This window comes from Coenobita brevimanus, chromosome 4 (genome assembly GCF_032717465.1).
Source record: "Coenobita brevimanus isolate Jiangsu-jjx chromosome 4, ASM3271746v2, whole genome shotgun sequence".
Lineage (NCBI taxonomy): Eukaryota > Metazoa > Arthropoda > Malacostraca > Decapoda > Coenobitidae > Coenobita > Coenobita brevimanus.
The window spans coordinates 36,071,467-36,090,782 of NC_136957.1; the positions used below are offsets into that span (position 1 = coordinate 36,071,467).

General features: G+C 42.6%; 1 protein-coding gene across 1 annotated transcript in view; it reads left to right on the top strand.

Moving 5' to 3' along the window:
* LOC145396692 (uncharacterized) overlaps positions 1-19,316 on the top strand; it is a 129,988-nt gene that overhangs the window by 57,464 nt on the left and 53,208 nt on the right. Inside the window, exons 4-10 of the mRNA XM_080269985.1 lie at positions 45-165; positions 2,350-2,501; positions 4,795-4,860; positions 11,215-11,334; positions 12,606-12,738; positions 13,238-13,473; positions 15,732-17,420. Coding sequence (XP_080126111.1) covers positions 45-165; positions 2,350-2,501; positions 4,795-4,860; positions 11,215-11,334; positions 12,606-12,738; positions 13,238-13,473; positions 15,732-17,420 — 2,517 coding nt within the window. The remainder of the gene's footprint in view (positions 1-44; positions 166-2,349; positions 2,502-4,794; positions 4,861-11,214; positions 11,335-12,605; positions 12,739-13,237; positions 13,474-15,731; positions 17,421-19,316) is intronic.

A 19,316-nucleotide genomic window follows, 5' to 3' on the forward strand; every position in this document is an offset into this window, starting at 1 on the left:
TGTATGCCTTGAAAGATTTATGACCTTTGCTTCTTTTCCTCCAGGTGGCCATCAAAACAATCAAGAAGGCCAAGATAGAGACAGAGCAGGACCTTATACGTATCCGCCGGGAGATCCAGATTATGTCATCCGTCCAGCACCCTCAGATCATCCATATTTATGAAGGTAAGATCGGCCTGTTTTTATGGGTACGCTGCTCATGGTTCTCCCACTTTTGCCCTTTCTTTTTTCTGGTTATTACCTTCATTTATTATGAGAAAGGTATCTCGTATTAGAAACATTCTTGATGGTGTTTTTGCAAATAGCTTTCACCTGAATTATGGCCACATTATACCACCACCAATACAAGGTGCTACGCAGAAGTTCCCAAAATTTTGAATAAAGACAGGAAAAATATATGTCAAGTCCTAGTCACCACCATCCCCTTCAAAGGAGTTTCCTTGGGCGTGCAGACATCGATCCCGGTGCTTCTCCCACACTTGGAATGCATTCTGGAAGTCCTTGAGTATCAGCTTGTTCAGAACCTTCTGTGACTTTCTCCTGGATCTCCTCATTGGTGTCAAATGTTAGTCCTTTCAGATGGATTTCCATTTTCAGAAAGAGGAAAAAATCACAGGGGGCTAAATCTGGTGAATACAGGGGGTGAGAGACAACCGTCATGATTTAGCTGCCAAAAACTGCTGAACGACAGAGTCTGTGCATGTGGGTTCATTGTCATGGTGAATCACCCATTTATATATGTACCACTTGTCTGGACACTTTTGCCTCACATTGCCACACAGAACGTGTGGGCAAGTTCCATACGATAGGCTAACAATGTCTCAGACATTGTGCATTGTCCTTCTTCAATCTTCGAGGATGGTTGCTTGAACTTTGGCCACATTGTCAGGAGTTCAACTGGTGGAAGGGCAACCAGGACGTGCATCGTCATCTGTTGACATTTGTTTGTTTTTAAAACGCTTAAACCAGCTGTAGGTTTGTGTAACCTCCAAAGAAATTGTCACCAAATGCTTGTTTTAAAATTTTTGAGTTTCTGCCACATTCTTTTCCAGTTTCACACACAACATGATGCACACATGTTGCCCTTTCTCATCCTCCATTTTTGGGATCACAACATTCGCAAACTAAGCCAAACACAATGATAAAAGAAACACACATGCAGCAAATGGATCCACCCTGCACAATGCCACTTGACACATGAACAAACAAAGGGTACGTGCACTGCCTCTTAGCATCCACACACCCTGTGACAAACGGTTTCCGCCCATCTTTTAAATTTTGGGAACTGGGTAGCACCTCGTATGCTATCATCATTGCATCCTGTAGAGTTGATCAGTATTTTGTGCTAGCGTATATCAGAGATTTAAGCAAGACATTTGGTCATCTTGATCCTGTAACTGTGTTCAAAGTATCCTATATTTAGCATGCTACAAGCTTTATTTGCAGATTTATTAATAATTTTAGTGGTAGGTGGGCGCCCTCACCATCCACTCAATCGAAGTAGTGCTGCTGTCAGGTGACTGCCCTTTCCTCCCTTCCATCTTTCCTTCCTTCCCCTTCTGTCTTTCTTTCCTTCATTCTAGCCTCTTCCTGCTGTGTATGGATGACTCTATGCTGAGTGACAAGCCAAATGGTTTCCTGTACACAGGGAAGCCATTTGCTACATTGGGTGGTAACCACATAACCAAATTATGGCTCCTGGTGATTTATTGGGAAATTAAGGGACTTCAGTCGGATTGAGCCGGTGAAGGTTTATATCCAAGGGGTGGTTGGTGTTTATTGCTCACTAAATGCCACTCAGGGATGAGTGAGACAGGACACTGTCATCTTTAATGTCAGGACCAACTTGCTTAGCCCTGAGGTCCTACACTCCTCATGGGGCAACACAGGATTAGATGATGATGATGATGACATATTTCTGAGGATAATACTGTACTGTGGTTTTGGAAAAAACAAGCTTTACTTCATCCCCTTCTTAAGAAGAGTGACCTTGGTACTGAAAATATCTAATTATTGTCCAGTCATTAAGTAACTTTTCTTATCCAAGGTAATTGAGTATGGCATTTTCTTTGAAAATACTGTAAATTGGGCAGTTCCATTGGTTTAAGATGATAATGGTGAAAGCTGATGTTATTATTATTGTCAATGGTTTAACTTGGCATTATCCCCTTCAGTTTCAGCAGGATTTTTATTTATTTTTTTATTTTATTTATTTTATTTTTTGCTAATGCCAGACAGTTGTATTCACTGTGGGTGGAATTTTAATCAGGATGAAGGGGTAAGGTGGATGAAAGCTGTCACGTATAGGATTGATATTTATTAACCCCCATTTTCATTATTATGGTGCAGTTTTTGAGAACCGTGAGAAGATGGTGTTGGTGATGGAGTACGCAGCAGGTGGCGAGCTGTATGACTACCTCAGTGAACGCAAGGTGTTATCAGAAGACGAAGCCAGGAGGGTCTTCAGACATGTCGCCTCTGCTACGTACTACTGCCACAAGGTACTACACTTCTTTGCACACGGTTCCTGTTGTGTTGTTCGCAATATACAGGGTGAGGAAAAAAAAAATCTAAAAAAACAAAGTTAACGTTGTTATATGAATGACGTGCAGTCGTTTGGGTATACGATATTAACATTATTGCACCCTTACTTTGATATATGATCTCCATTTTCACACATACAATCACTGTGCTCCTCTACAAAGAAGCAGTTTTTGCTGTATGATAGCCTAATTTGCTTCTGCGATTGCTACGATTCCTACTTTTGATAGGTGATTGTTAGCTGATCAAGGTGGTAGGTGGTGGTGCCCATCACCCACTCAGTTGATGTAGTGCTGCCTACTTTTTCTTTAACATATATCATTCTTTTTCTGTGTTTTTCTTTTCTCTATTCCAATTTTTCTCATCCTTCTTGTCAGTTGTTATTACCCTTCTTTCTACTTCAGGTGGCTCTACACTTAATGATAAGCGAAATGGTTTCCTGTAACATACAAAGCTATTGAAAATACTGAGTGTTAACCATATAACTAGATGATGGGGTGATGTAGAGGCTACTACAGTGCCCTTGTTAACTGGGTGGAGAGACGCAAATGTGGCATCCATTGAGGATCCAAACTTTTTCACTCTTTCTAACACGTTGCTGTGGCAAGTCGCTGTCCAGTGCAAGGGAACATTGGTTCACTGCATGGGATGGCCCTGCAGGGGCAGTTGCTAGCCTAAGGTTGATAGGTCTGCTCACCAGAGAGACCACGGTTACTCAAATGTTATCCAGTGAGTCTTAAATGAACATAACCTGGTTGTATAGTGAGATTGATATATATACTAGTTCCTGTTTTATGTTTTAGTATTGCCATCCACCACGTGCTACTGCATCCAGGTAATGCATCCTCACATTTCACATGATTGCTGTTTTATTTCTGATATTTTGCAAGGTTTTAGTCTTCACAGAATTCCTTGGAAGACTGTTATAAGTAACAGTAAATGTATGTAGCTATTAGCTATTTATTTCTGTAGCAAGTAAGCATAGTAAATGACAAAAATTACCTGTTAAAGCAATGTTACCTATACAGCGGATTGCCAGTGTCCCCCCATTTATAGTCTGGAAATTGTTGAGATATTTTGCCTATGATTATTGTTTGATGTTTCATGTTTTTGTCTTATGTTTCTCCAGTAATGTATGTTAATACCTGTATCTGCTAATACTAGTTCTGGAGAGAGGTGCCTTTGCACAGTGGTACTGACATAGGTGGATAAGTCTGTTGCCTGGTTATGCAAATGCCCCTCAACTCCCTCATGGGATGGTAGACTGCAGGAAGGGAGCATCATCAGTTTGTAGTGCACTGGGTTCATTTTCAAATGAACTTGGGGTTGCAGTTGCTACTACTGCTACTAAAGTCATTACAAATTCTTAGATGTGTACTGTGCTCTTTACTTTGATGGATATTGGAACTGATTTTTGCATATTTGAGCAGTAACATTGTGCTGCTGCTAAATTATTGGTTGACTTTGATTGGATGATGGATAGATGGATGGACTTTGTCATAATTGTCTTTAATCCTATCAAGCCACTAACTATTGATGTATTGGTATTCCCTTCTGATGATTTTATTCATTTTTTGAGAGATCTGTTATAGTGAAGCAGTCAGTGAAGGCCATACTGTAATTTCTGTTCATACACGTGATGATGATGATGATTGTGATTACATTGGGGATATAAATCAGAGGAGTCCAGGTCCTTGTCCCCTCCTCCCTTGATGTAAGAGGTCTTGAAATGCCTGTAATGTAGTTGCCCAACAGGCAGTTACCAAATCCCCACTACTGTTTGGAGAGAGTGGACCAAAACCCTAACTCTTTCCCTCTGTATTTTGCTTATGACACATAAATTGTAGGCAGTATTCTTTGTCACTTAGTTCCAGTTACATTATTTACATTACTGTGATGATGCAGCAGACTGAACTGTACTTAGAAGTTGTAGCCACAGGTTCATCATAATATGAGCCCACTGGACTCTAGGCTGAAACTGCCCTTCTTCTACAGTGCACCCTCTCTTTTTGGGGGTATAGGGAGTGAGTTGCAAGGCATGTGTATAACCTGGCTGTGGGACTGCTTGCTTGTATCAGTGCCACCACATGAGGCATCCCCAGTACTACTGAACTGTATTTTAATTGTTAAGTGATATGAACACTCTGATGACAAAGAAAAGAAGTAGATAGAGAAGGGAAACAACTGATTGTGCATTTGATACTTATCTTTTGAATTATAACCTAAATGTGTTTTTGTTTTTCATCACGCCAGCACAAGATCTGCCACAGAGACTTGAAGCTGGAGAACATCTTACTGGATTTGGATGGCAATGCTAAGGTCAGTGTACTGTGGGTTCAAGAAGCATGCTCAAGTCTTGATATTTAGCACTTCTCAAAACTGCATGAATGTTATACTTAGATTGTCCAGTACGTTTTCACAGGCATTCCTCACATGGGGGTGCCCACCATCCACACACATGATGTAGTGCAGTATTCAGGTGACTGTACACTGAATAACTAACTAACTAGTTTCCTGTAATCCGGGAAGCTATTAATTAAACTGGATGGTAGCCATATAGCCAGATGAATGCTTGGTGGTTTATTGAGCTAAGACACTCCATTGGATGGGCCCATAATGGTTTCCATCTGAGGGATGATAGGTTTTATTTCTCATATAATGCCACCTGGGGTGAGTGAGGCTCCTCACCCATACCTTGAATGTTGGGACAGTACTGTAGCTGTGGGCCCCTACTTGCCTTGTGGACAATAAAGGATTGGATGACAGACAAATTGATTCCTTATAGAGTATTTGAATATACTCGAGGCTTCACTGAAGCCTTGTAGCAAACAAGCAACTTTTAGTGAAAATAGAGTTAATTCATCACATATAATAGCACTGCATATTGTTCTATCCCTCTTAGTTATTGTAGTATGAGTACTTGTATTACTTAACCCTTAACCAGGTCAGCATGAAGGTGAATTTTTTTACATTATACAGTAAAAGTCCCATTATTCGGCAGCTGATTATTCGGTAGATCCGACATTTCGGCAGTTTTGAGAAATAGTCCCATTTACGAAAATCTTTGATTGTTCGGCAGATGTCCGGAATCATCTCGGCAGTCCAGGAAGTGTTATCTGTGACTTGTAGGCCTAATGTTTCATTACACTTCTGTATGTTCACTAATTTCTATATTTTTTCAGACTCAGGTATAGTATTATATTGATTACAATATTGGATAGTATCATACAGTACAGTAACCACCCTCTCCAAATTAGCGAGGGTTACGTTCCAAGCCCCCTCGCTAATTCTTGAAATTCGTTCATTCTTGACGCATTCCTGAAAGTGTCATTTACTGGTAATTGCGTAGCCCATGAACCACTGATACTGTAATGCATTACCCATAAATAATGGTGCTTGTTTAATTAATTTCCCTGTTGTTTTTAGCTGTATGGCTGTGACAGCTCTAGTATTTTTATTCCTCAGCATAATGGAGGAAGAGACTGTCCTGTTTAACTAAACCTAACCTAACCGAGTTTAACTGTACCTAATAATTTAACCAAACCTAACCTAACCTAAAGTCAGAAATATACTTAAAAATAAACTGGAGGAATATGAATTGCTAAGGTCTCTCTGATGAAAGTTAAACGTACATTTAGCGCTCATTTTTTTGTCGTTTTTGTGTTTAATGTGAAAGAGAGTACTGATGCAAACAGTAATATATCCCATTAACCCCTTAATAACCTCCGGCACTGAACAACCCTTTACAGTACCGATGTCAGTGATATCAAGTCAGTGTGAGCTATAAAGAAAATTGAACAATTATGGGGAGGGAACGAAGGTCACTGGTACGTTTACACGACTCTATGCTAAGATTCCAAGCAGTCAGGGGGTCGGTTAATCTCAGATGTTTTCGCCCATTTGGTAAATGCCCCGTAACTTTATAAGTTTTTCCGTGACTCATAGCGAATCATAGCATGGGTTTGGAAAGCTAAATAACATTGCTAGGTGAGCCAGACGATTATCTTCATGTCTTTAAGAAAAACAAATTGATAGAAGAATGGAAGAAACTTACTCTACGTACTCAGAGGGATTAAATTTTTTCCATTTTCTTAAAGATATGAAGATAATCATCTGGCGCACCTAACAATGTGTTATTTAGTTTCCTAAACCCATGCTGTGATTCAAGGGAGAAGTTACAAAGTTACGGTGCATTTACCAAATGGGCAAAAACATCTGAGATTAACCGACCCTCTGACTGCTTGTAATTGTATCGTCTATCTATCTATCTATCTATAGCCTGACACCCTAATCCCGCAAAGGGTGGCCGCAGACAAAACGCCTCCAAGTCACTCTGTCACCCACCATTTGACTCCCCTCCCCCCAACTCACCTTCCCCCTCCCTCATATACCTCTCAACTCCATCCCTCCACCTCATCCTCGGTCTACCCCTCCCTCTCCCTCCCTCCACCTCACCTACATACACCCTCTTAGTCAGTCTTTCATTCTCCATTCTCTCCACATGTCCAAACCACCTCAGTGTATTTCTCCTAATCTTTTCAACCACATCCACATCTACCCCACAACGTTCCTTCACTTCTTCATTCGTCAACCTGTCCCTCCACGTCACTCCACATGCTCCTCTCAAGTAACTCATTTCCACTGCTCTCACTCTTGACTTGCTCCCCTCTTGCAAGGTCCACGCCTCGCTTCCATACGTCAGGGTAGGGATCATAATACCATCATGCAGTGACTTCTTAACATCCATACTCACCTCCCTATTTCTCATCACTGCTTTCAGTGTACCAACAACCTTTCTTCCCTGCTGTACTCTTTCACGTACTTCATCCCCCAAAGTTCCATCCTTACTCATCACACTACCCAAGTACTTGAATGCACTCACATTCTCCATATCCTCACCATCCAATCTCACTGCACACTCTGTGACTTCATTCCTCTCAAACACCATAACTTTACTTTTGTTTACATTAACTTTCAGCTTCCTCCTCCTACACACTGTCCCAAATTCATTCACCAAACCTTGCAACTCCCATTCATCTTCACTCAACAATACTGTATCATCAGCAAACAGCAACACCGGAAGCTTCCAAATCTCACCCTCATTCATTAGGGCCACCCCCACATCCACTGCCCTACCTTGCACCTCCTTTACAACCCCATCCATATATATATTAAACAGCCATGGAGACATCACACACCCCTGTTTCAGTCCCACATTGAGATCAAAGAACTCACTCAGCTCACCATCCACTCGCACCGTAGCCCTAGCTCCCTCGTACATACTCTTCACAGCACTCAACAATTTCCCCTCCACTCCATATATTCTCAATACCTTCCACATACCTTGCCTATCTATTCTGTCATAAGCTTTCTCCAAGTCCATGAAGGCAGCATACACTTTCCTTCCCTTCTCTAGATACTTCTCCACTAAACATCTTAGAACAAATATCTGATCTACACACCCTTTTCCCTTCCTAAATCCCCCTTGTTCTTTTCCAACTAGCTCCTCTGTCATATGCCTAACCCTATCAATGAGTATTCTACCATATATTTTACCAGTCACACTAAGAAGGCAAATACCCCTATGGTTACCACATACTTCTCTCTCCCTCTTCCTTTGTACAGAGGAACAATTATACCTGATTTCCAGTCCTCTGGAACCCTTCCCTCTTCCCAAGCCAATCTACACAACTTCCATATCCACTCCACAACAATCTCACCCCCATACCTAAGCATTTCACCACACACTCCATCAATTCCTGGGGCCTTTCCCAGCTTAATCTTCTTCATCGCTTCCACTACTTCCGACCTACTGATCTCTTCCTCCCTCCTCTCATCTCTTCTTCTCCCAGCCATTCCCCAACCACTTATACTCACACTGCTCTCACTCTCTACATTCAACAAATCCTCAAAGTGCTTCTTCCATCTCCTCAATTTCTCTCTCTTCTCCACCAACAATCTATTATTCCTAGCTTTCACTCCCCTACTATTTCCCCTTTCACACTGCCTTACTTTCTTTACCTCCTTCCAAAACAATTTCTTACTCTCCCTCCATTTCACACTCAGATTCCTCCCAAACTCTTCATCCACTTTCTTCTTACTCTCCTTCACCAGTCTCTTAACCTCCCTTCTCCTGCTCACATATACCTCTCTCTTCTCTCTCTCAACTTCTCCCCTACCTCTACTCGCCAACCATTCACCATATGCCTTCTTCTTTTGTTCCACAGCTCGTTTCACCTCATCATTCCACCATGCTGTCCCTTGCACACCCTTGCATCTCCTCCTCACTCCACAAACCGCCTCACACGCTGCGCTTATCTCTTCCGTGAATATCTTACATACGTCTTCCACCCCTTCCATCTGCTCTAGCTCATACCTTCCCAATCTTTCTTCCACTATGCTCTTATACTCTGTCCTTTTCTCACTATCTTGCAATTTCTCCACTCTTCTCACAGGAGCTGCTTCCTCCTGTCTTCCCCTTCGTCTCCTCAACCACTTTCTTTGCAGCTCTACCGTAGGCCATCACTAAGTGATGGTCCGAGACTCCATTCCCCCACCCTCTCCACACCCTTGCATCCAACACTTGTCTTCTCATTCGCTCATCCACACACACGTAGTCTATCATTGCCTTTCGTTCAATAAGTTCACCATCCATCCTCCTCATTACTCTCCATGTATACCGGTGGATCATCTTATGACAAAAGTAGGTGTTGGCTATTGCCAACCCCTTACCAGCACAGATGTCCACCAAAGCACTACCATTCCCATCTACTTCAGCTGGCACACCCCACTGACCAACCACTCCATCCACTCGTACATTCCCAACTTTGCCATTCATGTCTCCAATCAACAGCACTCTCTCGCTCCTCTCAAACTTGTCCATACATGCTTCTACTCTCGCCCAAAACTCATCTTTCACTCTTGCCACTCGATCCTCTGTTGGAGCATACACACATACAATCGCCCATGCTTGTATACCTACTTTCATCCTCACCCATACAATCCTTGCACCCACTGTTCCATACTCTCTTATATTCTCCTTCCACTTCTCGCTTATCATCAGACATACTCCCTCTCTTGCCCTCTCATTCTCACTGACTCCCGCACATATACCCACACCGTGTTCCCATTCTCTCATCCTTTCACCTTTCCATTTAGTTTCAGTCAATCCACATATATCCACTTTTGCATCCTCAAGCACCTGGACAATCTCTCTCTCTCTTTCACTTCATCATTCACTCCTCTCACATTCCACGTTCCCACCCTCAGAATGTCCTTTGTCCGTTCCTTAGTCGTCAACGTATGGTCCGTCCGGGTCCGAGGCGCTTTATTTGCTTTTTTAGTTAGTTCTTTTTACGGGGTGGGGCACTAACCCACCACCAACCCTTTTAGTCGCCTCGTACAACAAGCAGGGATACTGGGGGAGTATTCTTGAAACCCCCCTATCCCCAGGGGGGGTATCGTACAGTCGTGTAAACGTGCCAGTGACCTTCGTTCCCTTCCCATAATTGTTCACAGTTTTTTACTGTAATGGGTTGTTCAGTGCCGGAGGTTATTAAGGGGTTAATGGAATACATTACTGTTTCCATCAATACTCTCCCTTTCACATGTAAAAAAAAAAAAAAAAAAAAAAAAAACGAAGAAAAGAATGAATGCTAAATGTACGATTAACTTTCATCAGAAAGACCTTACCAATTCATATTCCTTCACTTTATTTTATGCAATTTTCCGACTTTTTTATTTTGTGTTTGGAAAAAATACTGTATACAGCACTCACTCCAAACATATTTGTAATAACATAAGTAGTGATGCATTCACCAATACAAGTGATGTACTGAGCTGGTAGGTAATATTATGTATCATTTTGGCCATCCAGGAAGTGTTATCTGACTTGTATGCCTACTGTGTCATTACACTTGTATATGTTCACTAATTTATATATATATATATATATATATATATATATATATATATATATATATATATATATATATATTTCAGATTCAGGTACAGTACTGTATTGATTGCAGTATTGTACAGTATACTCTCTCTAAACAGTTGTAATACCATAAGTGGTGATGACAGTGTTCACCAATATATTTAAGGTACTGAGTGGGTAGGTTTTTGATTATTCGGTAAATCCAATATCTCGGCATCATCCTGGTCCCATAGATGCCGAATAATTGGACTTTTACTGTATTTGCAACCACCAGACAGTTTTTTTTCGCTAAGGGGAACCCTCATGTAGTGGGAGGGTTGATGAAGGCTGCATAACCCTGTGGCAAGAACTTAATATAAAAAAGGTTATGGTAATGAAAAGGTTGATATCCTGGACTGTGGTGGCTTAGGATTGAGCCCATATTTTGCACAGGGTACTATACAGCTCATTTCAATTCTGCCAGCCCACCCCCAACACAGAGAGAGAGAGAAAATAGGGGAGCCTTTTTGAACTGAAGGGGCTAAACACAGCCTTCATTAATCCCTTCACTACTAGGACACTCCTGAGCTGAGTAACATCATCTTTACCCAGCAAGAATAACAATTGAAGGGGTTGTACAAAAAAAGTAATAGTTGTAAGAAGTGACAATGTAAGACACAGTGCTGTTTTCCAGAATGTTGAGGGATTTGTCATCATTTTACCTTATCCAAACCCCTATGTGGTTGTGTTCACAGATCGCAGACTTTGGCCTGTCCAATGTATTTGATGATAAGCACCGTTTGGACACATTCTGTGGATCCCCACTCTACGCATCACCAGAAATCGTGAAGGGAATTCCATACACTGGCCCAGAGGTTAGTGGTCTGTAATTTTTACCAAAGTTGAGTGATAAACTGTTTGACCTAATGGAACAAACTTAAAAAATTGTACTACAGTAGTAGCAGTAAACATTCCATAGAAAATGTTAAGCACAGTACTATATCATTCTCCCCCTCCTCCCTACCTTTTTTTTTTTATTTTTTTTTTTTAGGACGTTTCATGTAGCTGTTTTTATACCTTAGTTTTCAACTTTTCTTTATATAGTTTTTTGCCCTTTTTTTCCCCTTGGTTGCTTCATTTTTGTTCTTTTTGTTATTATTATTTTAGTTTTTATATCCCATTTACATAATCATTTGTTTTCCCTCTTAGCACATTATTCCATCGTACCTAATGCTGAGTCCCAGAGCATGTCTAAGATGGCCATAATATAAATGCTTTTAGGTCTCTCTCTGGTTGTTGTTGGTTTTGCAACCCCGGGTACATCAGAATGTGAATCCAGCAGCCTGCAGGCTGAAGCTGCCTTTCCCTGCAATCCAAGGTCATTCTTGTACAGGATAGGGAAAGAGTTTAGGAACATTGTAAAATCAGACAGTGGAATAACTTGGCTATGTCATTGCCACCAGAGGAAGGCATCCTGCATCAGCACTTTATCCTCATTCCATGTAATCAGTTCTCTTTCTGTTACTCCTCACCCAGTCCAAGCCTCTTGTGTCACCACCCTGAACCTATCCAAGTTTCATCACTACAGTACTTTGAACACTTCTGCTGCCACTCCATCCTCCTCACTCCAAGCCTTTGTTATCAGCACTTCTGCTGCCACTCCATCCCCCTCACTCCAAGCCTTTGTTATCCCCACTCCAAGCATTTCAGACACACCTCACTATTTCATGCTGCCACTACAAGTCTCCTTGTTTGTACTGATTAACAAGCCAAGTTCCTGTATCACATATCACTCCACTATTTAAGCCTCTGTCACCATTTCAGACCTATCAAAATCAAAGCCTCATTGTATACCACTTTCAGACGTATCCATACCTCTTTCTGCACCACTTTAAGCCTTCCTTGTCACCTTTCCAAGCCTATATTTAGCACCACTCCAAATATTTCAGTTGCAGCTCATGATACCTCACCCTTCCAAATTTTTCTCTGTCTAATACTCCTCCTTCCCATCCATCCATCTTCACCTTCATCACTATCATATCATCATCATCATGTTTAGCTTCATCTTTTCAATCATCTTAAACATCATCACTATCATCATCATCATTCTATTATCATGCTCATCCTATTCAATTTTTCATGCAAGGTTGACTGCTGGTCCCTTGGCGTTCTGCTCTATACGCTTGTTTATGGAGCCATGCCCTTTGACGGGTCCAACTTCAAGCGATTAGTCAAGCAGATCACACAGGGAGACTACTATGAACCTAAGAAGCCTTCACGTGAGTATTGCTTCAGAGGGGAGAGGGTGAGGGGTTATTATGAGAGAGAGAGAGAGAGAGAGAGAACTGTTAATTTGTAAGATGTCTGTGTTGTCAGTGATTATAAAGTAAAGGCTGTTGTATGGATTTCTTCATTTAGAGTGTATAGTGTGGTAGGCTTGTGTACTTTGACCATGTAGTAAATAATCATGTTGGTTATTTCTTACAGCATGAATGTGGTAATGTGTATAGGATGATACTGATGATAAACTGTAATAATAAAAATTGTGGGATAGTAGTAATTGCAACCCCAAGGTAATCTGGATATGAACTCAGTGGACTGCAGGTTTAAGTTGCTTTCCTCTTGCAGTGCACCATCACCCTTCCAGGGGATAGGGAATTTATAGAGGGACTCTTAGTAATTAGGCAGTGGAGCATCCCGTTTACATTTGCATCACCACATCAAGGCATTTTTGGGATAAAACATTCCTAATGGTTTTTGCAAATCTGGCATCAACAGGTGCATCAGAACTGATCCGTTCAATGCTAACGGTGTCGGCCAGCAAACGTGCCACCATTGAGGACATCTGTGGGCACTGGTGGGTGGACGAGGGTCAGCTGGAGCCGTGTCTGGAGGTGGCAGAAGCTCTGGCCAACCAAACACCAGTCAGACTGGATCTACTTCTTTCACTTGCACCAAAACACATAAACTCGGAGCACATGCTGATACAACCTGATGATGATGACAGTTCTAGGGTGAGTAAAAAGAGAAAATATTAAACTGGGAGAACTAACAACAGCATGCCCAATAAAATCAGTCACGCAATTTATGATTAGCCAATTTTTACTAAATACTGATTAGCTGAGTGGTTGGCATTGCTAGTTAATAAGCCACTAGCCCAATAGTGCCAGGGTTCGAATCCTGGAGCATGCAGCTCACGTTGCTCAATGTCCACCTTTCGTGGGGTGGTAGATAAAATGAATACCAGAGGCAACACCTTGGGAAGATAACTGTGGTAACATGGATGATGCAGAAGCCCTGTGTCCTAGGATAGTGAGTGAAAAACCCACAACAAGTTCAAAGGCCTAATGTTATGGAGGTGAACACTGCAGCTAAGCATGTCATTGTGTTTGCCTCCTCTCTCACTGTTTACTTTATTGAGTGTAGTTTTGCTTTTCATATTTACTTCCGTTTCAGATTGTTGCCTACTCCAGTTAACCTACTAATGGGGTGAGGATTAGGATGGTGGACAGTTTTGTATCATACCTCCAGAATTATTATTACAGAACCAGTAGGTGGTAGGTGAGGGCGCTCACCATCCACTCACTTGATGTAGTGCTGCTCTGAGGCGACTGCCCTTTCCTCTCTTCCTTCCTTCTTTTCTTCCTTCCTCTTTTGTCTTTCATTCTTTCCTCTTCCATCGGTCTGCGCGTGACTCTACACTGATTGACAAACCAAATGGTTCCCATACACCAGGAAACCACTCACAGTGCTGCATGGTGACCATATAACCAAATTATGGCACCTGGTGGTTTAGTGGGTAATTAACCCCGTAAACGCAGCTGTGTACAGTCGTTCCCCCCCGAGTGGCGGGGTTGTATCGCGGTCTGAGTACCTGTAGGAAAATATTCGCCAAAAATCAGAGATTAACCCTAGAACATTATACTTGGTATGGCAGATAGTACTTACATTCAGCTTTCTCCAGCGACAGGTGTTGAGCCTTCGTGGACTACCCAAGGACTTGTGGAGACTTGCAAAGTTGGGTAACCAAATCTTCACTTTCACACCTCCAGCAATGCGGTTTCCCCTGTACCACAGCCTCATTCTGTCACAGTAAACTTTATACTACAACGTAAAGGTAGTTAGGAATCCGTATTTGTACAATAAGCACTGAAAATACGGCTAAAATCAGCAGAGCGTACGGCCGACATGCACTGTGGCGGCGGTCTTCCCGTCACTCAACAAACATTTCCATTTTCACAGCTAAAAACATGTATACTACATTATTTTCAATCATATTACTTCCCAAAAGATCACCACGGCGCGCTTTTTATTCTGCTTTACGTCCGCCACTTTATTCTCGTTCCTGTCGGCCGCTTGCACTGACTGGGAAGAGCTAGAACTCGCCATAATGTCACTTTGAAAGCCTGCAGTAAACTGACGCTAAACAGGGGCAAACCGTGAGAAAAAAAGCCAGTGTTATGACTGGGGAAACAAGCGTTTCCTAGTAGCATAAACTGCTTGTGAGAGGAGAGCGCAGATTTACAGTTCTGAGCGCTCAGAGCGCTGCCATGTATCACAGCCAGGCTGGCTGGGCTGTGGTGGGGGGGGACGGGGGGAAAACGCGATATTTGGCAACAACTGAGGTCAGTAGTACAAAGGTAAAGTATGCTAGTTGTAGCTAGAGGGTGGTGGTACTGATAGACAATACCAGCTGGAGACTGCTTGCCCGCAGTTATTCAAAATTTACTAGAATCGCAAACGCGACGACCCGCCGTCATGTCCTTTTGGCTGAGCGTCGCAAACGCGACGATCCGCGTTTAAGGGGTTAAGGCACTCCAGTCAGATTTAGCCTGTGCAGGTTTATATCCAAGGGGTGGTTGGGGTTTATTGCTCACATAATGCCACCCGCGTGAGTGAGGCTGGTAATTCTCATTTTAAATATCAGGACCAACTTGCCTAGTCCTGGGCTCCTGTGCTCCTTATGGGGCAACACAGGATTAGATGATGATTATTATTATTTTGTACTTTACAATGTCTTTTGGTTGATTGGTAATATTAAGTACCGGGTAATGGTGTTACATATTTCTGTACCAGATTGAAAACTAGTCTCTTATTTCATGCCATTCTGGACATGAATGATGTAGCTAATTTTTATATTTTAACCATTCATACATATTTTATGTTTGTACAGTATTTATCTTGTTTTGCACTAAGTCTTCAGGGTAATTTTTCCCATGTACAGTTACCACCCAACGTGTTCTTTCCCTCATGCTGTTTGTTTTCCTTACAGTCGCCACCGAACTCAGAAGCCTCACGTCCTCCGCCTCATCTGCAGCTGCCACCGCCACCTCCCACCCCACCAAATGACGCCCCTGCCCGCTCGGCTTCTCTGGGTGCGGTGACTGCAGGGGCATGTAACGATATTGAGGCCTTGGTTGCTCAGCGCATGTTGGAGAAGAAGGAGGAGGAGAAGAAAAGAAAGGCCGATGAAACGGGTGCGGTAGACAAGAAGAAGAAGCGGGAGTCGGTCACAGAGGGAACATCACGGAGCAGTAGCAAGAAGAAAGCTGATGATTCTGCCAGTAGTAGAAGGCCACCAGCAGGACCAGATGAGGTAGAGAGGAAGAAGAGTGTGAAGAAAAGGGAGACGGGTGTAGCAGATGGAGATATGACGGAGGAGAAGAGGAAGAGCGTAGGGAAGAAGAGGGAGCCAATGTTGACAGACGGTGAGGCGAGCGACCTGAGTGAGAGATCGGAAAGGCGACGTAGTGTACGAAGCAGTGATGGCGAGAAAACTGAGAAGAGGAAGTCTGTGAAGAAACGATCAGATTCCACCACAGACAAAGACTCCCTTGCCAGTGACAGCGAACGGACAGAGAAAAAGAAAGTAGTCAAAAAGAGAGAAACTTCTTTAACCAGAGAGTCTAGTGGTAATGATAAGCTTGAGAGGAGAAAGAGCACAAAGAAGAAAGAAGGGTCAAGGGAGAGTGTGGGGAATGATGAGAATGAGCATAGTGTGATGAATGGGGGGGTGGTAGTTGGGGATGAGGTTGAGGAAGGATTGGAGGGAGTAAGAAGGTCAGGTAGGGCAGGTGAGACGAAGGAGGACCAAGCCCGCCCGAAGGTCAAGGATGAGGGTGTGGCCAAGAGCACCAGACCTAAGGGCGATGCCAAATCCGAGCCAATGGAGGTGGACGAGTCAGCATCAGGAGCACCCGAGAAGTCAAAGTCGGGGGAGTCAAATGAGGGAACCCTAAAAGCATCTGATTCCTCTATCTCCAGAGATTCTGTGAGTCCTGGAAAGCAGGCAGGGGCGAGGGAGGACACCAGGCCACGCAAGAAATCACCATCACCATCCAGCACCGCCTCAAAGGTGAGCACCACACCAGCTCAGTCCTTAGTCACACCCGCCACTGTGGGCCGGGTGCAGGGCAGGGCACCAGCGGGCCAGGGCAAACCGGTCCACTCTGCCTCTGCCCTCGCCACAGTGCCCCCTAGGCTAGACCACACACAGCAGGTCCTACAGCAGACAGCTGATAAGATTAAGCAGGCAGGAAGTGAAGTGGCCAACATTCCTGGGGTAGCAAAGAAGCCAGAGGGGGCAAGGGCGGCGGCAGGAGTAGGGTTAGGTAGGGGGGAATCTCAGCCACAGCAGGTGAAGCAGAGTGAGTCTTGTGGGGAGAGTGTGACCAGCAGGGACACTAGTCAGGCCTCGTCCCTGCTGTCCACCCCAACCAGGAGTCGTGCAGGGTCAGAGTCATCTACAGAGGCCCGGCCGCCTCGCCCCGACCCAGCCAGGCGGCAGTCTAAGATATTCAAGGCAGCTGCGATGTGGGAGAGTCAGTGTGGGGCGAGCCAGCCGGCCCCAGACACAGTCAGACGGCCAAGCAGGACTGGGCAAATCACCGCTGACCTAACTAAGAAGTTTGAGGAAAGGCCGAGTGTTGAGCGGAAGAGTAAAGTCATACCCTCAATTAAGGTAATTTTGACCCCCGCTGCTCTCACAGTGTTGCTCACGTGTTGGAGAGTCAGACATTAGGTGCCAGCATGTTTGTGACACGGCACATACCATACTATTGTTGAGTGATGCGTTGATCGGGGGACATGAGGATCAGTATTTATTTACATGGTTATTTATGGTTCAAAATTTGCATGTGGACCTTCTTGATTAACCCTTTCCATACAGTGACATATATATTTTTAAAATTTTTGTCTTGCATTCTCCAGGTGATTCAGTGCAGCTCAGAAGTACAGTATATATATATGTGTGTGTGTGTGTGTGTACTGTATATACGGTATATATATATATATATATATATATATATATATATATATATATATGTGTGTACTGTATATATTTATATAATTTTTTTTTTTTTTAAGTGGAGGAGTTAGATATTGTCTTTATTAACACCTCTGGGGACATCATATTCTGTACATGTTACCCACCCCTTTTATTTTCTTTCTCTGTGCCTATATGGTGTGTCTCCTTTCATCCCAGTCAGTCATGGCAGGACTAGTGAAAAGTAAGATTGGCTTGTTTTGTGCAGTAGGTCTCAGAAGCCCTGTGATATCCGATATTTCTGTTGTTTGCTGCAAAATGACCAAAAGTAATTTTTCTTCAACTCATCCCCATAGCAAGATGAAGAAAGCTGCAGAGGTGTTCTTGTATGCTTGGAAGAATGTGTGTGTGTGTTCTTAATTTGTTTTACATTACTTCTTTTGTTAAAAATGAAACTGAGTTAAAGGTGAGGAAATATTGCAGATTTGTCTGCTGTTTTAGGGTTATCTCCTTTGCTACAAGAAATTTCCCATAGAGTGAATAGAATTGTCTGGAGATAGCAAGAATGAACCAAAAAAAAAAAGTACCATTATGTCACTGTGTGGAATGGGTTAAGCTCCAGGAATTATATGTGGAGGTTATACAGTTCAGGTTCTTGCATGGCTGAGTGAAAACAAAGTTGGTCTTTATTTTAAACTTGGTAGATATCCAATCACATGACCTGTAACCTGGGAATGTGAAGGCACAAGTGACAATGTGATGTCTATATTTAGCCCCTTCTTTTACAAAAGTTGTTTACAAAGTCGGTGAATTTGTCTTGCATAGAATAATAAAGATGTCATTGAACTGAAGGGGTTGATGGGGATTATTACTGTATATTTTTAGCATAAAAGGTCCCTGGAAATTATGTGGCTATTAGCAAGAATAAATAAAGACATCATACTATGCATTGTTTACATGGGCCTTACTGAACAGTGTTTTTGATGCCTCATGTCATGTTGACTGTTCCAGTAAGAGTTACTGTTATCATCATTTATATACAACATTGTTTTCCCTCCATATTTTTCAAATACGGTGTCGGGATGTCCCAGGGTGGTGCTTATTGTTTTTCCAGGAGCTTCTACCTTCACTTGCTTGTAATTTGGTTATGCCTAGCTGGGGTAAGTTTGTTATATGCTCTGTGGAGGGGGAAGGTAACAGCTTGTTATGTGATGATAATGACATTATAAACCAGCAGTGCTCATACGTAAACCACATTCAGGTTCTACATTTTTAGAATTTCATTCTTACCATATTCCAGTGCACAGTATACATATGAATTTAAAACAGAAAAGCATAGCATATAATAAATGGAACTTTTCCTCAGACTGTGATTTGGTTGACAGTTTTCAACAGTACAGTAAAACCTCGATTTAATGTACCCTGATAGACTGGATATCAGATAGTAACATACACTACAAAGCCACCGGATTTCCGTCACCGATAATGAACAGTGTCCGTTAAATTGTATGCAGTGGGCTGCAATACATGTGTTTCATAAAGAAGTGCTATGACAAGGATGTTAAATAATATGCAAAAGGGCAAAATTGTGGG